Source organism: Amblyomma mixtum, chromosome 7 (genome assembly GCF_055824585.1).
Source record: "Amblyomma mixtum isolate Tamu chromosome 7, ASM5582458v1, whole genome shotgun sequence".
Taxonomy (NCBI): Eukaryota; Metazoa; Arthropoda; class Arachnida; order Ixodida; family Ixodidae; genus Amblyomma; species Amblyomma mixtum.
The window spans coordinates 147,599,238-147,618,173 of record NC_143018.1 but is presented as its reverse complement, the minus strand read 5'-3'; the positions used below and the strand labels follow the sequence as shown (position 1 = coordinate 147,618,173).

The following is an 18,936-nucleotide window of genomic DNA, read 5'->3' as shown; positions in this document are numbered from 1 at the left end:
TATCAGAAATACTTCTCGAACAGCGACAAAGCACGCCTGCTTATGTTGCGAGCTTTCGGCAACGGCACCGCTCGCGGGCGCTCAGGGCGACGAGCTCTGCTGCTGCCTGGCTGCCGTGGTCGTCGCTAGGCCTATTGCCTCTTCGGCATCGAAGCTGCAGCGGCCGGCGCTTCGGAAGTCGCCTGAGCTATAATACAAGGCTTACTCTACACATCGCTTTTCAGTCAACAGCATCATCTCACAATAAAATAATAGTATGGTCACTTTCCGCGACTCCTTCTGCAGCGAAGCGAGCGGGCGCCAGGCGAGTCGGAGCCCACGCCGGGCCAGCGGCAGCTGCGAGACGGTTGTGGCAAGAAATTTGCTCGTATCACAGTCGTTACCCTTACCAGCAGCTCAGTATTGGTCAGCGATCCTCAAAAATGACACATTTTTCACATTTCTTATCCCAGGGTTTATTATTTACGTCAAGAACACACTTTAGCTCGTTTTTATGTCGCCGGCAGACGGGATCCAGGCTGGCCGGCCGGCCGGCATGCTCGGCGTACATCACGTTCGCACAAGAAAATGCAAAACAGCCATGATACCAGCGAGGATGCTTCCTAGATTCGAGCAACGAAAATATGTCTGTGCAAAAGTGGATCTTTCGGCAACGACACCGCCTGCGGCAACGCCGCGCGACGAACTGCGCGCTGGTCCCAGGCTGCCCTAGTCGTCGCTAGGCCTATCTGGTTTCGCATTGAAACCGCAGCTGACGGCGCTTCGGAAGTTGCCTGCGCTATAATAAAAGGCCTACTATTCACATCGCTTTACTGCGAACTCGTCCCATAATAAAAGATATGTTCGATTTCCACGATGCCTTCAGCAACGGAGCTAGCAGACGGTAGGCGAACCGCACCAAGTAGCAGCAGCACCAAATCGGCTGTTGGATGAAATTTGCTTGTATCGCAGTCATCACTTTTACCAGCAACTCGGTATTGGCCAACGATCGTCAGAAATTATGCATTTTTGACATGCATCTATCCAAGGGCTTGCTATGGACGAGAACAAACAATACTAGCGCGTTTTTCAGTCGCCGGTGGCCGGCATCAAGGCTGGCAGGCCGGTCCGGCGTGGCTCGGCCCCGAGCGCCCTGAGCAGCGCGCTGTACGGCATCATGACGCTGCCGCTCTCCGCACTCGTATTGGCTCCCGCTTCCCGTCGTTGCGTTTTCCGCGCGCGGCTTGTCGTAGACATCCAGCAGGTTGGACGCAGGCGACGAGCTGCGATCGGTTGTTACGACGTCGTTCACAACGGCGCGCCGCAGCGAATCGCACACACTTTTCGCACATGTGTCCCCGCCTTAAGGCTGAAATCCCATTTCGGCACTCATCCGCAAAAGTCGTTCCTTCAGCTCGGGGTCTATAGTACGAGAGAAGCCGCAGCGAGGGTTGCGAGACACAGGTGAACATAGCAGACAGCGGGAAAGCGAGCGAGCGAGCGATCGAGCGAAAGAGCGCGTCAACCGGAAGTAAACAAACCGATCTCGTCGATGACGTATTTGTGGGCGGAGCATGGTCCCGGCCTGTAATCCTCATTTTTTTATGGTTTGCTCCGGTGTACGAGTTGAGAGGGAAAAGGCTGGTGGTCATTTTTAATAGCCATTATCTCTGGTTCCGCACAAGGTAGATCAAAAATTTTTGCGGTAGGATGATGGATCGTTCAATGTCTATCAATACTTCGACTTCTCTTTGCCTACATGGACACCGTTTCAGGGACCCTTTAAGGCGGAAGCCTTTAATGCCTCATACTGTCGTTAGCAGCCGTGTCGGCAGACTTGTCCGCGTTTCGGTGCCACTACGTAAAAAGAATCTGCGTCGAGGCTGGGAACCGAACCGGGGCCTTTGGCGTTTGAAGCGGAGACGCTACCACTCCGCCACGAAGGCTCAGGGTTTGGGCATGAATAAAGGCCCATCTAGTGAATGCATGGCTCTCGTAAATGAAATAAAATGAATATAAAAATAAAAATAAAAGAAAACAAAAAACGACTAAAATTAGAAAAGAAACAAATAAAAATAAAATGAAAAGTAAAATATGGAAGAACAAATAAAAAACAATAAAAATAAGAACAGAAACAAGAATAGAAAATAAAATATGAAAAATGAAAGTAAATAAAAACAAACAGTGCGCCAGGAAAGGCTTTCACCTTGCAGCACTTTTGAGAGCCAAAGTGCCCCCTGAATTTTTTTCTGATAGGTTGTATTCTGGCCCATATGGCAATACACACCTTCAGTTGGATGTACGCAGTGAGCTTGCGCACGCAACAACACCGCGGGTAACGAATTCGCATGCGCAGAACGCAACGTATCTAGCCGCGCGTTGCGGACGCCCGCCCGCTATAAAGCATAGCGTAGCGTACGCAACGCGGGACCCTACGTCCTGCGTAGAGAACATGGCGGCGACCATCTCGCCCGCTTCGGACCGATTTCACTTTGCCGCTGCTTTCTTCAACGCGATGGCTCGCTCTAAACTGTGCTACTAGCTTTCATTTTGTCTACTCTCACCCACACGCCAAAATATTAGGGACAAATGCCCCTTGTTTTTCAGATAATGAGGCGATTTTTGACCTTTTAAGCCTAACGTTGTGTACGTTTATCGTCATAGCAACCGCACCTGTCGAATAATTTCTTTAGTAATGTGCCTACTTTTGCACTTCATTAAACATTATACATTTTTTCTTCCATTAAAAACAGTAATATACTATTCATATTGTCAGAAACTAAAAAATGTTCAGCCGAGCGCTACAGCGCTTTCAGTGTTTGTCACTAGATGGCGACACAACACAACGCGCTACGCGACTGCTCTGCGGCGGTACGGCCAATTATAAGTGTGACGGTGGTGTCCTTTACAGCGTACGGAACATAGTGAGCGTTGCGTACGCAATGTCGCTACGTACGCAGCAACTAAAAGTGTCTAGTGTGTGAGAGGACCTGCCAAAGTGGTGGAAGTGCACGCAACTCCGGCTCTCAAAAGTTTTCTTTCAATCGTTGGTGCATGTGGCTCGGGTATTCAGGCCAATCCATGGAGGGAGAAATTTAACGAGCATCGTGTAAGAGCACAGTCACTTTTAATGCTCTCTTCGTATGGTATCTGGGCTGATGGGTTTTTTTTTTTTCATTCGCAAATTTATTCTTGTCTTTTTTATTCCTGATGCACCTGTTCTGTTTGCAGACTGACCTGCTGAAGGAACTGTACAGAATTGAAATGCCTCAGATGGTAAGTGTGAAACATCCCGGAAACTACGGGGAGCGTACGTTCTTGCCTGTGTATACATGTAGGCCTAACTAAATGAGCTGTTTGTGGGTGCAAACTCTTCATAAAGACGCAGGGGGAGCACAGTGGACACACACTGTTTGACTATTTATTTATTTATTTTATTTCCAAATACTCTTGGCCCTTGCGGGCTGTTACAGGGTGGGAATGGTATAGTCAGTCAGTACAACACAGTCCCAGCTGTTTTACAAAAGTTTCAAGTGAGCAAGTTTTGTTGAATACGTGTCGGTCAAGGTTATTCCATTCCATAATTGTTTTAGGCAGAAACGAAAACTTATAGACATCAACTCTCGGCAGGTATGACATAACTCCGAAGGGATGGTTAGTACGCGATGAAAGTCTTCCGGGTGGTCACAAGTACAAGCCGGAATCCTGATTGAATATATTGGGATAAAGCTGATACAAAAACTTAAGCATAGCAATTCTTCTGCGAATAGCCAATGTTGGTAATTGTGCTCGTAAAAGAAGTTCTGATACGGACTGAGTTCTTTGGTAAGACGAAAATATAAACCTTACTGCCAATCTTTGAACATGTTCAACCTTTTCTGCAAGATATTGCTGATTCGGATCCCAAATTATGCTTGCGTATTCCAGAGCTGGTCTTACTATTGATTTATGTGCTTGTAGTTTGACATCCGATGGTGCATCTTTTAGCTTCCGCCTTAGGAATCCAAGTTTTCGTTGAGCTGCTCCACGAATGTTTTGCACATGATCACTCCAGTTTAAGTCATGACTAATCTGGATACCTAAATATTTTAATTTACTAGAACGCTTTAGTTCTCTGTTATTAATTATGTATGGGAATGCTAGTGGAGTCTTTGTTCGACACAATCATAGAAGTTGAGTTATCGTAATTAATGTTCATGTCCCATTTCACTCACCAATCATGCACAACCTTCAAGGAGTTGTTCAAGAGATCCTGGTCTTGCAGGCATTTTACGCGACAAAATAACAAACGAGCTTCACACTAAATGAATAGGTGTGAAAAATACAAGATACGCATGATACAAGGTGCTTGGCCTGGAAATGTCAAAAGGTGGCAAATACACAGTTCTGATAGCATCAGCTTTCACGTAAATTTTTCTGTTAACGTGGAAGTCAACATCTACAGTAAAATTTGAAGTCACAAAAATGAAGAAAAAAATTCAAGATAAATGAGGTTTAGAGATAATTGAAGTTCTCTGTGCACTCATTTTGGCAGGCCGTCTTCCCCACAGAAGTTAAGCCCTTAAAGTAGAATGTGGCTTTGAAATTAAAAAAAATGGCAAAAAGAACCAATTTTTGATAATTGTTGTAACTGCTTGTTGACTTGTTTTTCATGTTGTCCCAAAGTTTCATTGCCACAATGGACCAAGAAGTGAGGCGAAAAAATTTTTTGATGAAGTGCTGTGGCTGTGCGTTGCAGGGAAATGCAGACAACTGGAATTTTCCCCCATTAGTGTTCTGCCCAGACACTCGTATTGTGCAGCAGATTTCTTCAAGACTGTGTAACTATTTTGGCCTCGTTTGTTTTGTTATGCTCCTGGGGTTATAGTGCAGGTCAAAACATTTTTTTTTTTTTTCAAATTTGTGAATTTAAATATTCTTGTGTGACATTTTCTTATCACTCTAATTATGTCAATGGGCACGGCATCACAAAAGTCACCGCCAAGATCTGTACTTTGTGAAAAAAAAAAAAATTCTAAGCATGTCTTGACCTGGAGCATGCCAGTAGGAATGCGGTGAATGCTGAATCAACCTTCTGCCACATTTTCGTAACTCTGCAGCCTTTTCACTAGGTTGAATGGAAAAATATGTTATAGAACACATAAAAAGATAAAAGAACATTTGCTGGAAGCCACGTTCAGCTACCGTATAAACTTGTTTAAGGGCCACACTTTTTTTCCCAGATTCGAGGGCCAATTTTTGGGGCGCGGCCCATACACGTGATGTGCCAATTTTTTTTTTTTTTAAGTAAAAACATAGCAATCAGGGAATGAGCGACATTTATTCTACGTTCAATCGTCACTCGCGGAGTATTTCTACTCTGAGCTGATGTTGTGCTCTGGTGCATGCTCATCCCACAAGAAGCCGCGCTGCATGTCCGCTGTCAATGCATAGCCGGATTCTTCCGCACTGCCATCACGTAGCAGAGCAGCTCATCTTCCAGTTGGGGAAACTCGCGCGGCTTGGCCCGGAAAGCAGGCTTTCTGCAGCTTGTGTTTCTCAATGCATCCTGCTGGTTGCGCCATCATCGGACGCACTCCGTGGCCGCGTCGAATTTCCTGCTCACCATACGCTTGCCGTGTTCGGGAGCCAACTTCCAGCCGTGTGGCTATTAGGGTGCTTGCCCATCGTGCTAAAACTGCAATGCTTGGCGGCAGCACGCGAAAGCCACAACCACCACAACTACGGTGCACACGCTAACACGCCACAAAAGCAATAAATGGCTAAAGTTGGCAATATTGATGCTGATGTGGATAGCGGGAGATCGTGGCGGAGGAAAAAGTTAATGATAATAATGACTGCGACCTCGGGCGCCATCCATGGACGGCACTTGGAAGCTTCTGTGCGCATGCGTGGCTTCAGCGATCAAGCGCACCGCTGTTCGCAGCCAGAGCTGATCACGGAGACCACGGCACGGGCATTTAGAAAGCTAGTCCCGCCTGGGTCATGGAAAGCTCGGGTGCAGCCCTTACACAGATTTATTTTTTTTTAAATGTCTCCTTCGGCAAAACGGGATGCGGCCCATACACGGGTGTGGCCCTTACACGCGTTTATACAGTAAATGGATCAAGTACCCTTGCAATTGTGCAGTCGCATTGCACACCAGCATCTGTGGTGGATGCGAGGACCCGCTCACATATGCCACACCTTTTTCTGCCTGGCAGAAACACATGCCAGGGACGGGTTTCAGGTGTAATTTGAAGGGACCAAGAAAACGCTTGCCCTGTCATGATTGAAATCTCTTTGGTGGCTGTGTTTTTTGCCATGTTCAACCAGAGGGTTGCTCCACACCATGTTTTTGGACATGGTCAGTTAGTTTGTGTGGCCGAATTCCCTCGTGGAAGTTTTTTGTCTCATGCAGTAGGAATGCCTCAACGCTCAGTGTGTGACACTGCCAGCCACCTTCTCAAAGGATGAACGGCACTTTTGCCTACAGCGATACTGCACTACTTCAGGCCAGCTGATAAATCGTAATGCATTCTGTGCCTCTATTCAAGGCTCGTTTTAGTGCTAAGTTCTTCAGGATAGAACCAGCTTACCGAGGAACAAATCTTGCTGGGCTTTTTTCTCTTAGCTTTATTCGCGTACAGTTGTGTTTAGCAGTGAAGGCATTCGGCTACTGACAGTACTCGTGTCCATAGAAACTGTTTCAGTCCTAGCTAGGAGCACACCCCACTGGCACCCTGTGACGATGTCTGTCGGGTTGAAGGGCTTGAGCAGAACGGAGAGAAAAAGTTCCCTAGGGGATTCTCAGTGGATCGTTTTAATGCAGCCAAGCATTCATTATATGAAAAGGGTTGAGAATTGGGCGAGTTGGTACGAATTCATACTGCTGTGGCACCACAAGGACAGGGACGGAGACGGAGTGACGACAACACAAGTGCTCACCAACAACTGACAAAATTTATTAAAAGCAAAAACCGTTGGCTTTTTTCTATATATTTCGTGTTTTTAATAAATTTTGTCAGTTGTTAATGAGCACTTGCGTTGTCGTCACTCTGTCTCCGTCCCTGTGCTCGTGGTGCCACAGCAGTATGAATTCATTATATCAGAGGTTGAGAGATTAAAATTCGTTATGTCCCAGGCCAACTTCCAAGGTCCAGGCAGATAAGTTTGTTGAATCCAAGGTGGCATACTTAGGTTAATTATATCCGTGGTAACACAAAAGTTTGTTATATTCAAAGGTAACAAAGGTTGCTGTAACAAGGTAGCATACCAAGTTTGGTTGTATCCGAGGTGCTGTAGTACTAAGTTCGTTTTTGCCTGATGGGCGGAAAGAGCTACTACTGTGGCTAGTTGGAAGTACATTCTTGGGCGCTATCAAAATACGGAAAAGGGAATACGAAATGCGTATTTTGATAGCGCCCACCAAAACCTTCAAGACTGATGGGCCGCTTGTACTCGCCCTTGTATGCAATAAAAATAAAAGAAGAAACGTGCGTGCAGGGCTCCCGAGACTGTGGGGCGTGCATCAGCCGGGAGGGCTACCTGGACGTGATGCCCTCCAACCGCAAGAAGGCCACCTACTGGAACCCCTGGAGGCGGCGCTACCTGCGGCTGCACGACGGGGTCCTCTCGTGCCTGGAGGCAAGTTGTGCATTGCATCACTCACTGCATGGCGGGTGGCATATCGGGTGGCTGCATGTCGGGCATGTTGGGCTCACTGCATGTCGGGCACACACATGTCGGCTCACTGCATGTCGGGCACACACATATCGGGCATGTCGGGCTCACTGCATGTCGGGCACACACATATCGGCCATGTCGGGCACACACGTGTCGGGTATGTCGGGCACTCACATATCGGGCATGTCAGGCACAGACATATCCGGCATTTCGGGCACGCACGTGTCGGGCATTTCGGGCACGCACGTGTCGGGCATGTCGGGCACACATATATTGGGCATGTCGGGCACACACATGTCGGGTATGTCGGGCACACACATGTCGGGCACACATGTATCGGGCATGTCGGGCACACACGTGTCGGGCATGTCGGGCACACACGTGTCGGGCATGTCGGGTATATTGGGCGCACACGTGTCGGGCTTTAACGTTGAAATTCGGGCTTGTTGGTTCATACTTCGGAGCAATAGCACAAACAGGACAAGGGACAAAAGAACGAGTAGACACACAGCGCGGGCACACACATATCGGGCATGTCGGGCGCACACGTGTCGGGTATGTAGGGCACACACGTGTCGGGCATGTCAGGTATATCGGGCACACACATATCAGGCATGTCAAGCACACACATGTCGGGTATGTCGGGCACACACGTATTGGGCATGTCGGGCACACACATGTCGGGCATGTCAGGCACACACGTCGGGCTCACTGCATGTCGGGCACGCACATATCCGGCATATCGGGCGCACACGTGTTGGGCATGTCGGGCACACACGTGTCAGGCATATTGGGCACACACGTGTCGGGCATGTCGGGCACACAAATGACGGGTGGCGACTGCTTCAATATCTGTGCTCACATCGAGGACAAACTCACAGGATGGGGCACAGTCCAGATGCATTAGTGACTGTGCTGCCTTCTGAAATGAAAAAGTGAAAATGGCAGTAAAGAAAATGGAATATAACAGCCAAACAGCTGAAGCAAACGCTCCATCGACATCAATCTTCGTCATTAGGCCTAGGAGAACACATCATGAGCTAGTTGGTTTTCCATCATACGAAAACGACGTACACTTCACGAAGTACACAGAAAGGGCAGACGAGACACAGGCACTGAATAACAACTGAAATTTTATTGCTTTGACACATCAGTAAATATACTCAAGGCATCAAAAACAACAAGAAGGAAAAGACATGAAACAGACAATCGCAGCAGGAAACGAGCAGGAAATCATGAATGCTGAGCTGTTGCAAGGAAATGAAATTCCTTATCCAGCAAAATTCCTTTCTGCGTCCTTCGTGAAATTTGCACTGTTTTCATGTGCATTAGGCCTAGTTGCTAGATCCAAAATCCAACCTCAGAACCAGTGATAAATTATTAATGGGAAAGCGCTAGATGGCTCATTGACACAAAAGCCCAGCATTGCCCAAAAAGTGGCGCCATTACAAAACTTGCGATTGTTCAAAATTTTGACTTCACCAAAGGTGGGAAAATACGAAATGTAACCAGTAATAGTCAGTGCTAGTACTGAAAACTGCACCAACTATAATAAAATAGAACTTTGTGATAGAATTGAAATAGAATGGGATTAGAATTGGAATAGGAATAGAATTCTGAACAGAATTACAATGCTTTCACAATGCTCATACTTAAGTTTTATTTATTTATTTGAAATTCCTTACAGGCCCATAAGGCATTGTGTAAAGGGGCATCAAATTTCAAACAGTGCATTTGTAATAGAATGAGCAGAACAGAATGGAAAAAAATGCTATACATAGCGAAAATAGTTGAACACATGACAAAAGAACAGGAGGTCGTGCCCGCATCGAATGCAAAATAGCTTCCTTAATCAGATAAGCCGACTTTTAGCGGCAGGGTTCCCCTCTTCGATCTTGATTGCTGTTTGTGAGACCCTCCTCCAGAAGTTGAAGCATGGAACAGGAATGACCGGTTGTAATCGAGAAAAGGCCGAAAAACCTTTGGTTGTGCCGTACCTACACAAGACCACTCACAACCTAAAAAAAGTGGCCAACAGGCACGGTGTGCCGGTTGTGTTTTCGGCACCCAGTAAGCTGGGAGGGCTATGCCCCCGCATCTGTGGCCCGAAAAAGAGTGGGTGCCAAATTAATCACAAGCATCGGTTTGCGACATGTTCCACGGGAGTGGTCTACGCTATTCCCTTGACGTGCGGGAAGGTGTATGTCGGCCAAACCGGCTGTTGCATCAATGATCGATTAGGGGACCATTCAAGAAATGTTAAGAATTTTAAAGACAAGTACGCACATTTAGTTGCGCATATTAGTAATTGCAGTGGTTGCGTGGCCCGATTTCATGAGACGAAGATTCTCAGCAAAAGCATTGATAAGACGACACGTCTCAGCTTGGAAGCCTTTCATATCATGAAATATGGCAACAGTTGCATTAGCAAGCCTTCGATATCTCTCTTAAACGCTGAGGTCTGTTTTTTAGATGCGACTAATCTGTTCACCCCTTGAGCGCCTTGCTTGGTTTTTCGTATCCGCAGTGTCTCTTGCTCGCACGTGCGTTCTGCAACTTCTTATCTTGTGTATGCTGCTGTGTATATAAGGTGTTCCCTTGCTCCAATAAAAATCAGTTGACAGTCAGCGCTTGTGTCTCGTCTCTTGTACTTTGTGGTCATGTGTGTTTGCGCCCTTTTAAAGTTTTCAAATATGAACCAACTTGCCCAAAAAGAAGTGTTAAAAAAGAACAGAGTGATAGACCAAACGATAGGAAAATAAGATAAGGACATATGCAGTACAGGTTAAAGCACAACAATAAAATAAAATAAAATGCGAGTAGCTCGTCTGATTATCAATCCATAATCAAGCAAGTCGTGATAGTCGTGCAATTTTTGGTATAGTGAGCAAAATACTACAAACAGATATGAAAAAAAGAAGACGAGAAATATAAAATAAAAACTTAAGTACAAGCTTCATAAGTACCCCCGGTAATTTTTGTATGCATTCTATTGTGAGACATTTTGCCTGTCATGAAACCACTTGTCACTGTCGGATAGAAAAGTCAGGGTTGTGGGTACGTGCTGCCTGCTTTGAAGAGCAGCGCCATTTTCTTCTGCTTGCAGTCTCTATGAAGCCCTGCATAATTTGGGCGAATGGACTCAGCGCAGAATATGAGTTATTATTGTATATAAGTCTCGATACAACGGATATTCACATTTAGCATACCAGTCTGCCACCCTGGATTCATCTTCCTGTCTGCCACTGATTGACCTTTGTTTCCTTCAGATTCAGTTACATTCTGGTAAAACGGGCTCATTTAGGTGACCAGTAAATTGCTTGGGGCTTCGTTGCAGTGGAATTTTCAGCACAAAAGCTTAAAACTTTGTGTGCCTTGGCGACATATGCATCAATGGCACCAGCTATGGTGGCGGAAGCCATTTTGTTATTATCGTGAATTCCGCGCATGAATGACCGGTGATCATAAGTCGCTGCCCAACTCTCAGGCCTTGGTCAAAAAGAAAGAGAGAAAGGAATGCTAAATATAAGTCAGTATGCAGGTATCGACCTACGTTGAGTGTCGGTAAGGCCTCCAGACATGGGTCGCTTCCTCTCGTAGCCGCATCTGGCGAAGGACAGGGTTCATTGGAGGGACATGGGAGAGGTCTTTGCCCTGCAGTGGGCGCCGATGATGATGATGTGCTACATGCTGGGGTGTATTTCAGTGCTGGATTGTTGTTGTCACAGCCCACTTTCCCTCTGGAGTCATTAAACAAATCCCTCTGTCTCTCATCTCTTGTCCTTTGCAAGCGCAGAGTGACAAGTCAGTGAAGCCCCTGGTGAAGATGCAGCTCCTGGGGGGCCAAGTGGATACCCTTGAGAATCACATGATCGGCATTGATGACCGGGTGAGTGCATTCGAGGCACATACACACAGCAGTGCGCAGCCTGCTTGTTCTATTCTGCCTGGGGGCTGCTTGCTCCTCCAGGACTGACTGTGGCCGCTGGTTAATTCCTATCCACCAATGATGAGTCAGACTGATGCAGTGCTTTAGTCGATTGTATTGTGTGCAATATGTTATCTCCCCCCTCTACTTTGTTGCACTAGCTCACTACGAATATCCTGGCACCGTATTCTGTGTGTCAGTAAGCAAAGTACTGTCGTGGCTGAGTGACGCCAACCAAAGGAGCCTTTTTTTCCAGTAATGGTTTGCCTTCCTTCTTTTCGTATCACTTTGAAGAAACCGCAACTGGGGAAAAAAAGGCTCTTTTTGTTGCCGTCATGCAGCCATATCAGTGGAATAATCACGCGTGTTTCTGGGCAACCATGTCCTAGAGATTACGTTGTTTTTTTTGCCTCTTTTGATGACAGCAGCAGGGATGAGTGCTTGTCTGTCGTGTTCATTAGTCCACGTCTTCCTCCGCGCTTTACCTCAAACGTGATTTTTCAAGTAACCCAGATCCATGCCTTAATGAGTGGTCCATTTCCCTGCCCAACGACTATCGAGTGAGGCAGCAAGCCAGCGTCTCTTGACAACCGGAGCAGACAGTTCCACGGAATCGAGTAAGGCGGCCTGTGTTGCTCCGACTTCTCTTTGCCAGTTTAGCCTGGTTGGGGCAGTGACCTTCAAAAAAAGTACTTATAAGGGGCTGATTTTGTGAGGTCTCTTTGTGAGTCAGTAACTTTTAATAATTTTTATCATGTTTCGAAAGAAAAAAAATAAAACAAATTATTTGGTGAAATTTGTCCTTGAATAAAGCTACTTAGCCTCTACAAATCAGGAAGACGTCGCATCGCATCATCACTCTGCGTGTAGTAAATACCATCCAGAGCGAGACGCAACCATCTGCATTATTTTATTGCGGTACACACCACCAAGGGAAGCTGTTCAGAAAATATGACCGATTTCTGAGACGTGTCCTCAGCCACTCCAGAGCAGCGAGGCATCGGACCGCTTGGAAGAAAAATTTGCTATTACTACATGGAATTTTTCACATAAGTTCCAGTAATAAGACAAAGGCACCTCAGAGAATGTTGGAAAAGTGGGTGGTAACTACACAAACACACTTTTTTTGGCAGGTCATTCTGCGCGCTGCTTGCATGCCCGAGAAACTTGGGGCCTTGTGAACAGTCATTACGTTCAAAATAACAAAAGCAGCATAAGTCTATAGAATTCGGCGACCCTGATATAGTCTATGTTATCACTATCAATGGAGACCAAATAACCGCTGTCCTTTTTCAGTGCAGCCGGTGACTGGGCAACACAGCAGTCTGTTATAACTTTTCGGTGGTCATGTGGTCGGAGTGACTGTGTGAAGAACTGTGTACGGGAGGCCTAGGCATGGCCCAAAAGAACTCACTCCACCGACTAGCACCAGAGACACTGTGTCTGGCTTCAAAATTATCGCCCTGCCCTGTCAGCAAAGGCGGTTGTGTGGAATGCGGCGGGCGCAACAGAAAGACGTGCAAAGTAGCCAGAGGGCTAAAGAGGAGAGGCTCCCCGCGCAACCACACAGATCCCTGCGGCCCGTTTTGCGGTGCGTCCCCCCCTTTGGCGCAGATACAGGAACGTTTGTGCGTTTGTGTGTGCACGCATGCGCGCCTGCAGACGGCCTTACTAGCAGCGGCCCCGACAGACCGCGTAACGGCTTGAGGTGGCGGGGGAGGCTGACGGCTAGCACCAGGAGGGCTCCCAGCTGAGGAGGCGAGACGCTGGTTTAGGGGAACCGTTGCCCCTCGAGGGACACCTGATCCCCTTCAACACATCCCCAACGGGGCCACCGGCCTTCGTGTCGTAACGGCCGCGGCTTCGTGGAAAATCGGCGGGCGCCCTTGGTCGGCTGCATAAGCAACGATGGCGAAAAACCGTTGGGCGATGAGGACACTGAGAGAAAGAAAGAGAATCCTCGGAGAGACGCGTTGGAGACAGAAGAGACAAAAAAAAAAGAACGAGCTGAGACGGTCGAGGTGGACGGAGGCAGATCGCGCTGGTCTGGAGTCGGCGAAGCCGGACCTCAGGGGTCCGTAGCAAACTGACCACCAGCCGAGACTCCCAAGAAGCCTGAGACCTCGACCCGTCATAGAACCACTAGCCGAGACGCCTGGGAAGACCCGACAGTGTCAAGATGGAAGCCCCCGTCAGCGGTCGCCGGGCCAGTTCGCCGAAACGTGGGACCGTCTCCAGGCTGAGCGCCACCCCGCCAGAGCAGCCGAGAGCGAGGCACCTGTTGGCCGGACTGCACCGATGCCTAATACAAGACAGCGGTGAGCGGAACCCTCAGTTTCCCCTTCAGGCAGAGAGTGAATAAATGAGGTTGACCCGGAGGCGTTGTGTGTTGGCTCATTTCTCCTCGCTTCAGCAGAACCCGTAGATAGGAACAAATATTGTGTTGCACTGTGACTGACCCCCGACAGGCAGGAACGTCACAACTGCACCATGCATAAAATACACTCAAAACTGCCAGCACATTACTGCTGCGAGTGAAACAACTATGTACGGCATATTTCCAGTTCAGTCGCATTATCCCAGTCACCATGCAACCGCATACAAATCACGCCGAATAAGCCTCAGTTGTTTGTCAGCGCTTGTCCTTCTTTCTTCTCTCTTGTCCATTGTCGCTGCACTGTTTTTTACTTCTACAAACCATGCCACACGCATACGCACTGCGCGCGACCGCGCATGGGATCCAACATGCCGCTGCGAGGAGGAAACGGTGGCAAAGGGTGTGTCCCCCCCCCCCCCTTAAAGCCCTGTCAGGAACCTGACGAGGGTGGCATCTGGTGGCAGTTGAAGGAAGCAGACAGTGACTCTTCCCCGTCAAGGGAGAGAGGAGCGGTGTGCCTTCTAAATGCTTCTGTGTCCGTGTTATATTCCCTGTTGTGTTGCTGTTGCAAGTGCATGCGAGTTGTGCGGTGAGCAGCAGCGCCCCCTGGTTGTGCAGAAGGGCCACTATGTGGCGGTCAAGTGTGGCTCGGCTGGGGAGTGCCAGGCTTGGCTGGAGGCCCTCCAGTCCCACTGCCAGCAGGACCCCCAGCGCAGCTTCGTGCAGCCCATCGAGCGGCCCCGGCCCTGCAGCAAGGTACTGTGCATCATTCATTTATTTTTGGTATCCACATCAGATGCGCTCAATTAACAAATTAGAGTCAGTCCAGGATTTTTGACTAGAAACTACGTACACCAATCCAGCACAACTGCCATCATCATCATCACCAGCCTGACTGCACCCACTGCAGGGCAAAGGCCTCTCCCATGTCTCTCCAATTAACCCTGTCCCTCGCCAGTTGCAGCCATCCTATCCACGCAAACTTCTTAATCTCATCCGCCCACCTAACTTTCTGCCACCCCCTGCTAGGCTTGCGTTTTCTTGGAATCCACTCCGTTACCCTTAAAGACCAGCGGTTATCTTGCCTTCGCATTACATGCCCTGCCCAAGCCCATTTCTTCCTCTTGATTTCAACTAGGATGTCATTAACCCGCGTTTGTTCCCTCACCCACTCCGCCCGCTTCCGAGCTCTTAACGTTACACCTATCATTTTTCTTTCCATAGCTCGCTGTGTTGTCCTTAGCTTAAGCTGAACCCCTTTTGTTAGCCTCCACGTTTCTGCCCCATAGGTCATCAAAGAGTCACTAAACCATCACTTGAAAAGCAAAGGTGACTGCAGTCGAACCTGGATATATCGAACGCGCATATTTCGAATTATTGGCTATATCGAACACACAGATTACCTCCTTGAAAACTTGAAAATACTATGTAAAAGTATAGGACAGTTGCGTTGTATATCGAATTCCATTTTCACCGGACATTGGATATATCGAACGCCGCGCCGCGCCCCTGGAAGGTGCGCTTTCCCCAAAGACATTCCTGTCCGGTCCTCGCAGATAACATTTCCGCAGTCAGTCAGCAGGCTGTTATGCGTACACGCAGCCATCGCCTAGCGACGGAGACGCAGGGCCTTCCCCCCCCCATTTTTGCGCCCCACCGGCGCGAGCTTTCCCTCTCCTCCTGTATCGCTGGCGTGTGCTTGGGCAAGGTCATTGGAGCACAGCGAAGAGAGTGCGCGGCATGGAAACGCGCGGCGACCTTTCCAAGCCACGCTTCCTGGGGAAAGGAAGGGAGAGAAAATGGTCGCTCGTGGATCTGGGGGGAAGAGAGAGCTGAAAATAAAAAACAGAAACGAAGCCCAGAGCGCCCTCGACGGCATATTCCGCCGATTTTTCTCCCTGCTCTTTCTTTTCCCTCTGTCATTCCTCCGCAGCCGTGTTGACTGCCGCTCGCATAGGCTTCGCTCGGACCGCTCCACCTGCGCCTCGCATGTTTTTCTTGTGTGTGCCTGTGTTTCAACGCACCGTGTGCAGCCTGTATGACTGCTGTCATCTGGGAGCTGTGGCATCTGTGGACATAAAAAAGAGGAAGAATCTCAACTTTGCAACAAAGCTTGAGGTAATCAGGCCTGTTGAGAATGGAGAAAAGAAGTCCTCCATTGCAGACGCATTCGGCATTCCGCGGAGTACTTTAAGTACGTTGTTAAGAAACAAGCAGGAGATCAAGCTTAAAGCAAGTGAGGAAAGTCGCTCGGGAGCGCGTCGTGTGCGCCCTGCTGCTTTTGTCAAAGTGGAGAAGGCACTCTATACGTGGTTCCCTGAAATCCGAGCAAAAAATATTCCCGTGGATGGCCCGATTTTAATCAAAAAGGCCAAGTGGCTTGCTACGGCTCTTGGCAAAGAGGAGAACTTTTGAGGTGGCACTGGGTGGCTGCAACGGTTTAAAAACCGCCACGACATTGTAGGAAAGACCATTTCAGGTGACAGTGGGGCTGTCAGCAGCCAGGAGATGCAGCAGTGGCTCTCTGAGGAGTGGCCGAAGATCACTGCAAAGTTTTCGTCTGCAGAAATCTTCAATGCAGACGAAACTGGTCTTTTTTGGCAAATGTTGTCGAATAAGACACTCGCTCTTTATGGGACCTCATGTCACGGCGGAAAAATGAGCAATGTGCATGTTTCAGTGCTGCTTGCGGCCAACATGGACGGTTCGTGCAAGCTACGGCCATTCGTGATCGGGAAGAGCAAGTCGCCACGCTGCTTCAAGAACTGCAAACAGAATCCCATCCACACGGCTGTAATAGGAAGACCTGGATGACACGTCAACTTTTTGTTAAATGGCTGCAGGCTTGGGACGCTGAGTTGGGCAAGTCGGGCCACCGAGTTTGCCTTCTGGTAAACAGCTTGTTCGGTTCATCAAACGACCTGCAAGCTGCAGCACATCGAACTGAAGTTTCTCCCGCCGAACGCCACAGCAAGACTGGAGCCCCTCGACCAGGGTATCATAAAGGCGTTCAAAGTAGGCTATAGGAAGTGACTTATTCTACGGCTCCTCGTAAACCTCCACATCGGAACCGATCTAAAGACTGACCTGCTCGGCGCGATCCAGATGATCACCGGCGCTTGGAGTGACGTGAAGCAGGCCACAGTAGCCAACTGTTTTGGCAAGGCAGGCCTTGAAGTGGCCGGAGATGAATGTCCGGAAGATTTAGATGACGACGAGTGCTTGGACGACACGTTTCGCGACTTGTCCAATTTTGCCGGCGCCGTTCTGTCCAAAGTGACTGTTGAGGACTTTATTAACGCTGACAGCGAAGTTCAAGCGGTAGCCGACCTCGCTGATGAGGACATTGTGGCCGGAACAGCTGGCGTTCTAGACGCCGATTCCAGCGACGACAAGGGCAACTGTGGTGTTGAAGAAACGCGTCCGTGCACAGCCACTGAACTGGCGTCAGTGCTCAGCCTGATGCGGCGCTGTTGCGGCAAAATGGAAGGCACTGGGCTCTCGCACGTGGACAGTCTCGAGAAGATCGAGACCAGTGTTTTGAACTTCATTTCCCAGAGGAAAAAGCAGCCCAAAATTAGTGGGGTTTTTTCCGCGAAATAAAGTGCTTTCACATTGCGTGCCCATACTATGTGATTCGCGGCTGTTCCAAACGGTAAGCCATACATAATTTGTTATGATCGCAAGTGCAGTTTTAGCCTATATCTGTATATGGAATTTTCGCTACATCGAACTATTTTTCGATCCCCTTCGAATTCGATATATCCGGGTTCGACTGTAGCACTAGTATCTCATTTTCACACACTGTACCATTTCCATTCCTCAGTCGCTACATGCTATATCGTTCCTTGCTCAGATTATCCCTTCAGAATTGAGCTGATGTTTGCACATACCAACCTCCTTAGCCATTTACCATTATTTCTCGCAATCCATCACTGGAATGGGCTACCAGAAGACACTGTTTCCGCATTAAACCCTGGTGCCTTTGTTCAGAAACCCGTGTGTTTTTTACCAAAAACTCTTACTGGAGAGGGTCCATTTATGTGTAAGATCGATGTTGTAGTTTTGTCGCTGCTATTAGCCAGAGTTTATTTGTGCACATGTTTTACTGTGCTTTTGTATTTGTATTGTATGTCTATGTTTAGGGTGGATTTTTGCTTCCTATGTAACCGTGCACTTCCCCAGATGTAGTTCCTGAAAAGGGCCTTTAGTGAGGGTATATGAATGAGAACGAGAGACCAAAACGGTGATCAGTGTGTGGGAATTCCTCCCAGAGGCTTTTCTCCAGCAGTGTGGTTTTTCTGATGGGGTCCCCTGGCAGTATCTGCAGGCGTGCCCTCTGGCAATGCGGTGCTTTCAATTCGGTGCTGGGGTCATAAATGTGGACATATGAAGCCATGACGGGGCCCATGCCTCCTGCACTCAGTGGCTTGCCCACCTGTTGGTGTGTGTTCCAGTTAAAAGCGTTGCAGCAGTATGAGCACAGTGGTCCATGCATACACCACAGGGTTCCATCAAGCGGTTAATAGTCGCGATCCTTGTCTAAGTTGGATTACACATGAAGTACTCGGAGTTACGTTTCCTGAAACTCTTGACTGGACCGTGGACTTAGTTGCCGCGAAAGCTTACTGTCTCCTCCACTTTTTCCAGCGAAATTTTAAGCAGTCTCCGGCATCACTTAAAGCAAACATGTATTTGACCAGCATCAGGCCTATTTCAGAATATGCATGCGTCACCTGGGATCCATACACAAAGAACCTCATGGCTAAAATAGAACGTGTCCAGAAACAAGCAGCACGATTTGTAACAGGAAATTATAATTTTACTGTTAGAGGAGCTGCTATATGTGAAGGATTGGGTTGGAAAACACTCTCGTCACGCAGAAAAATTGAAATTCCTTCACAGTATATACAAGAACAAAACAGGTATTGACAAAGGAGCATTCATAAAGGAGCCGTATTACGTCTCCTCTAGGCAAGACAATGGT

The 18,936-nt window shown here is 48.2% G+C and overlaps 2 protein-coding genes across 5 annotated transcripts in view; both read left to right on the top strand.

Annotated features, from left to right (window-relative positions):
* The window catches only part of LOC149337810 (uncharacterized), a 309,160-nt gene that overhangs the window by 246,459 nt on the left and 43,765 nt on the right, over nt 1-18,936 (top strand). For all 4 annotated transcript variants that reach the window (XM_089553537.1, XM_089553541.1, XM_089553539.1 and 1 more), the window contains 4 exons: nt 3,211-3,255; nt 7,465-7,605; nt 11,441-11,533; nt 14,568-14,705. In XM_089553537.1, coding sequence (XP_089409663.1) covers nt 3,211-3,255; nt 7,465-7,605; nt 11,441-11,533; nt 14,568-14,705 — 417 coding nt within the window. The remainder of the gene's footprint in view (nt 1-3,210; nt 3,256-7,464; nt 7,606-11,440; nt 11,534-14,567; nt 14,706-18,936) is intronic.
* On the top strand, nt 16,082-18,829 carry LOC149337811 (uncharacterized). Its single transcript, XM_089554956.1, has one exon. It carries the CDS (start codon nt 17,055-17,057, stop codon nt 17,550-17,552), a length of 498 nt encoding a protein of 165 aa, XP_089411082.1. The 5' UTR covers nt 16,082-17,054; the 3' UTR covers nt 17,553-18,829.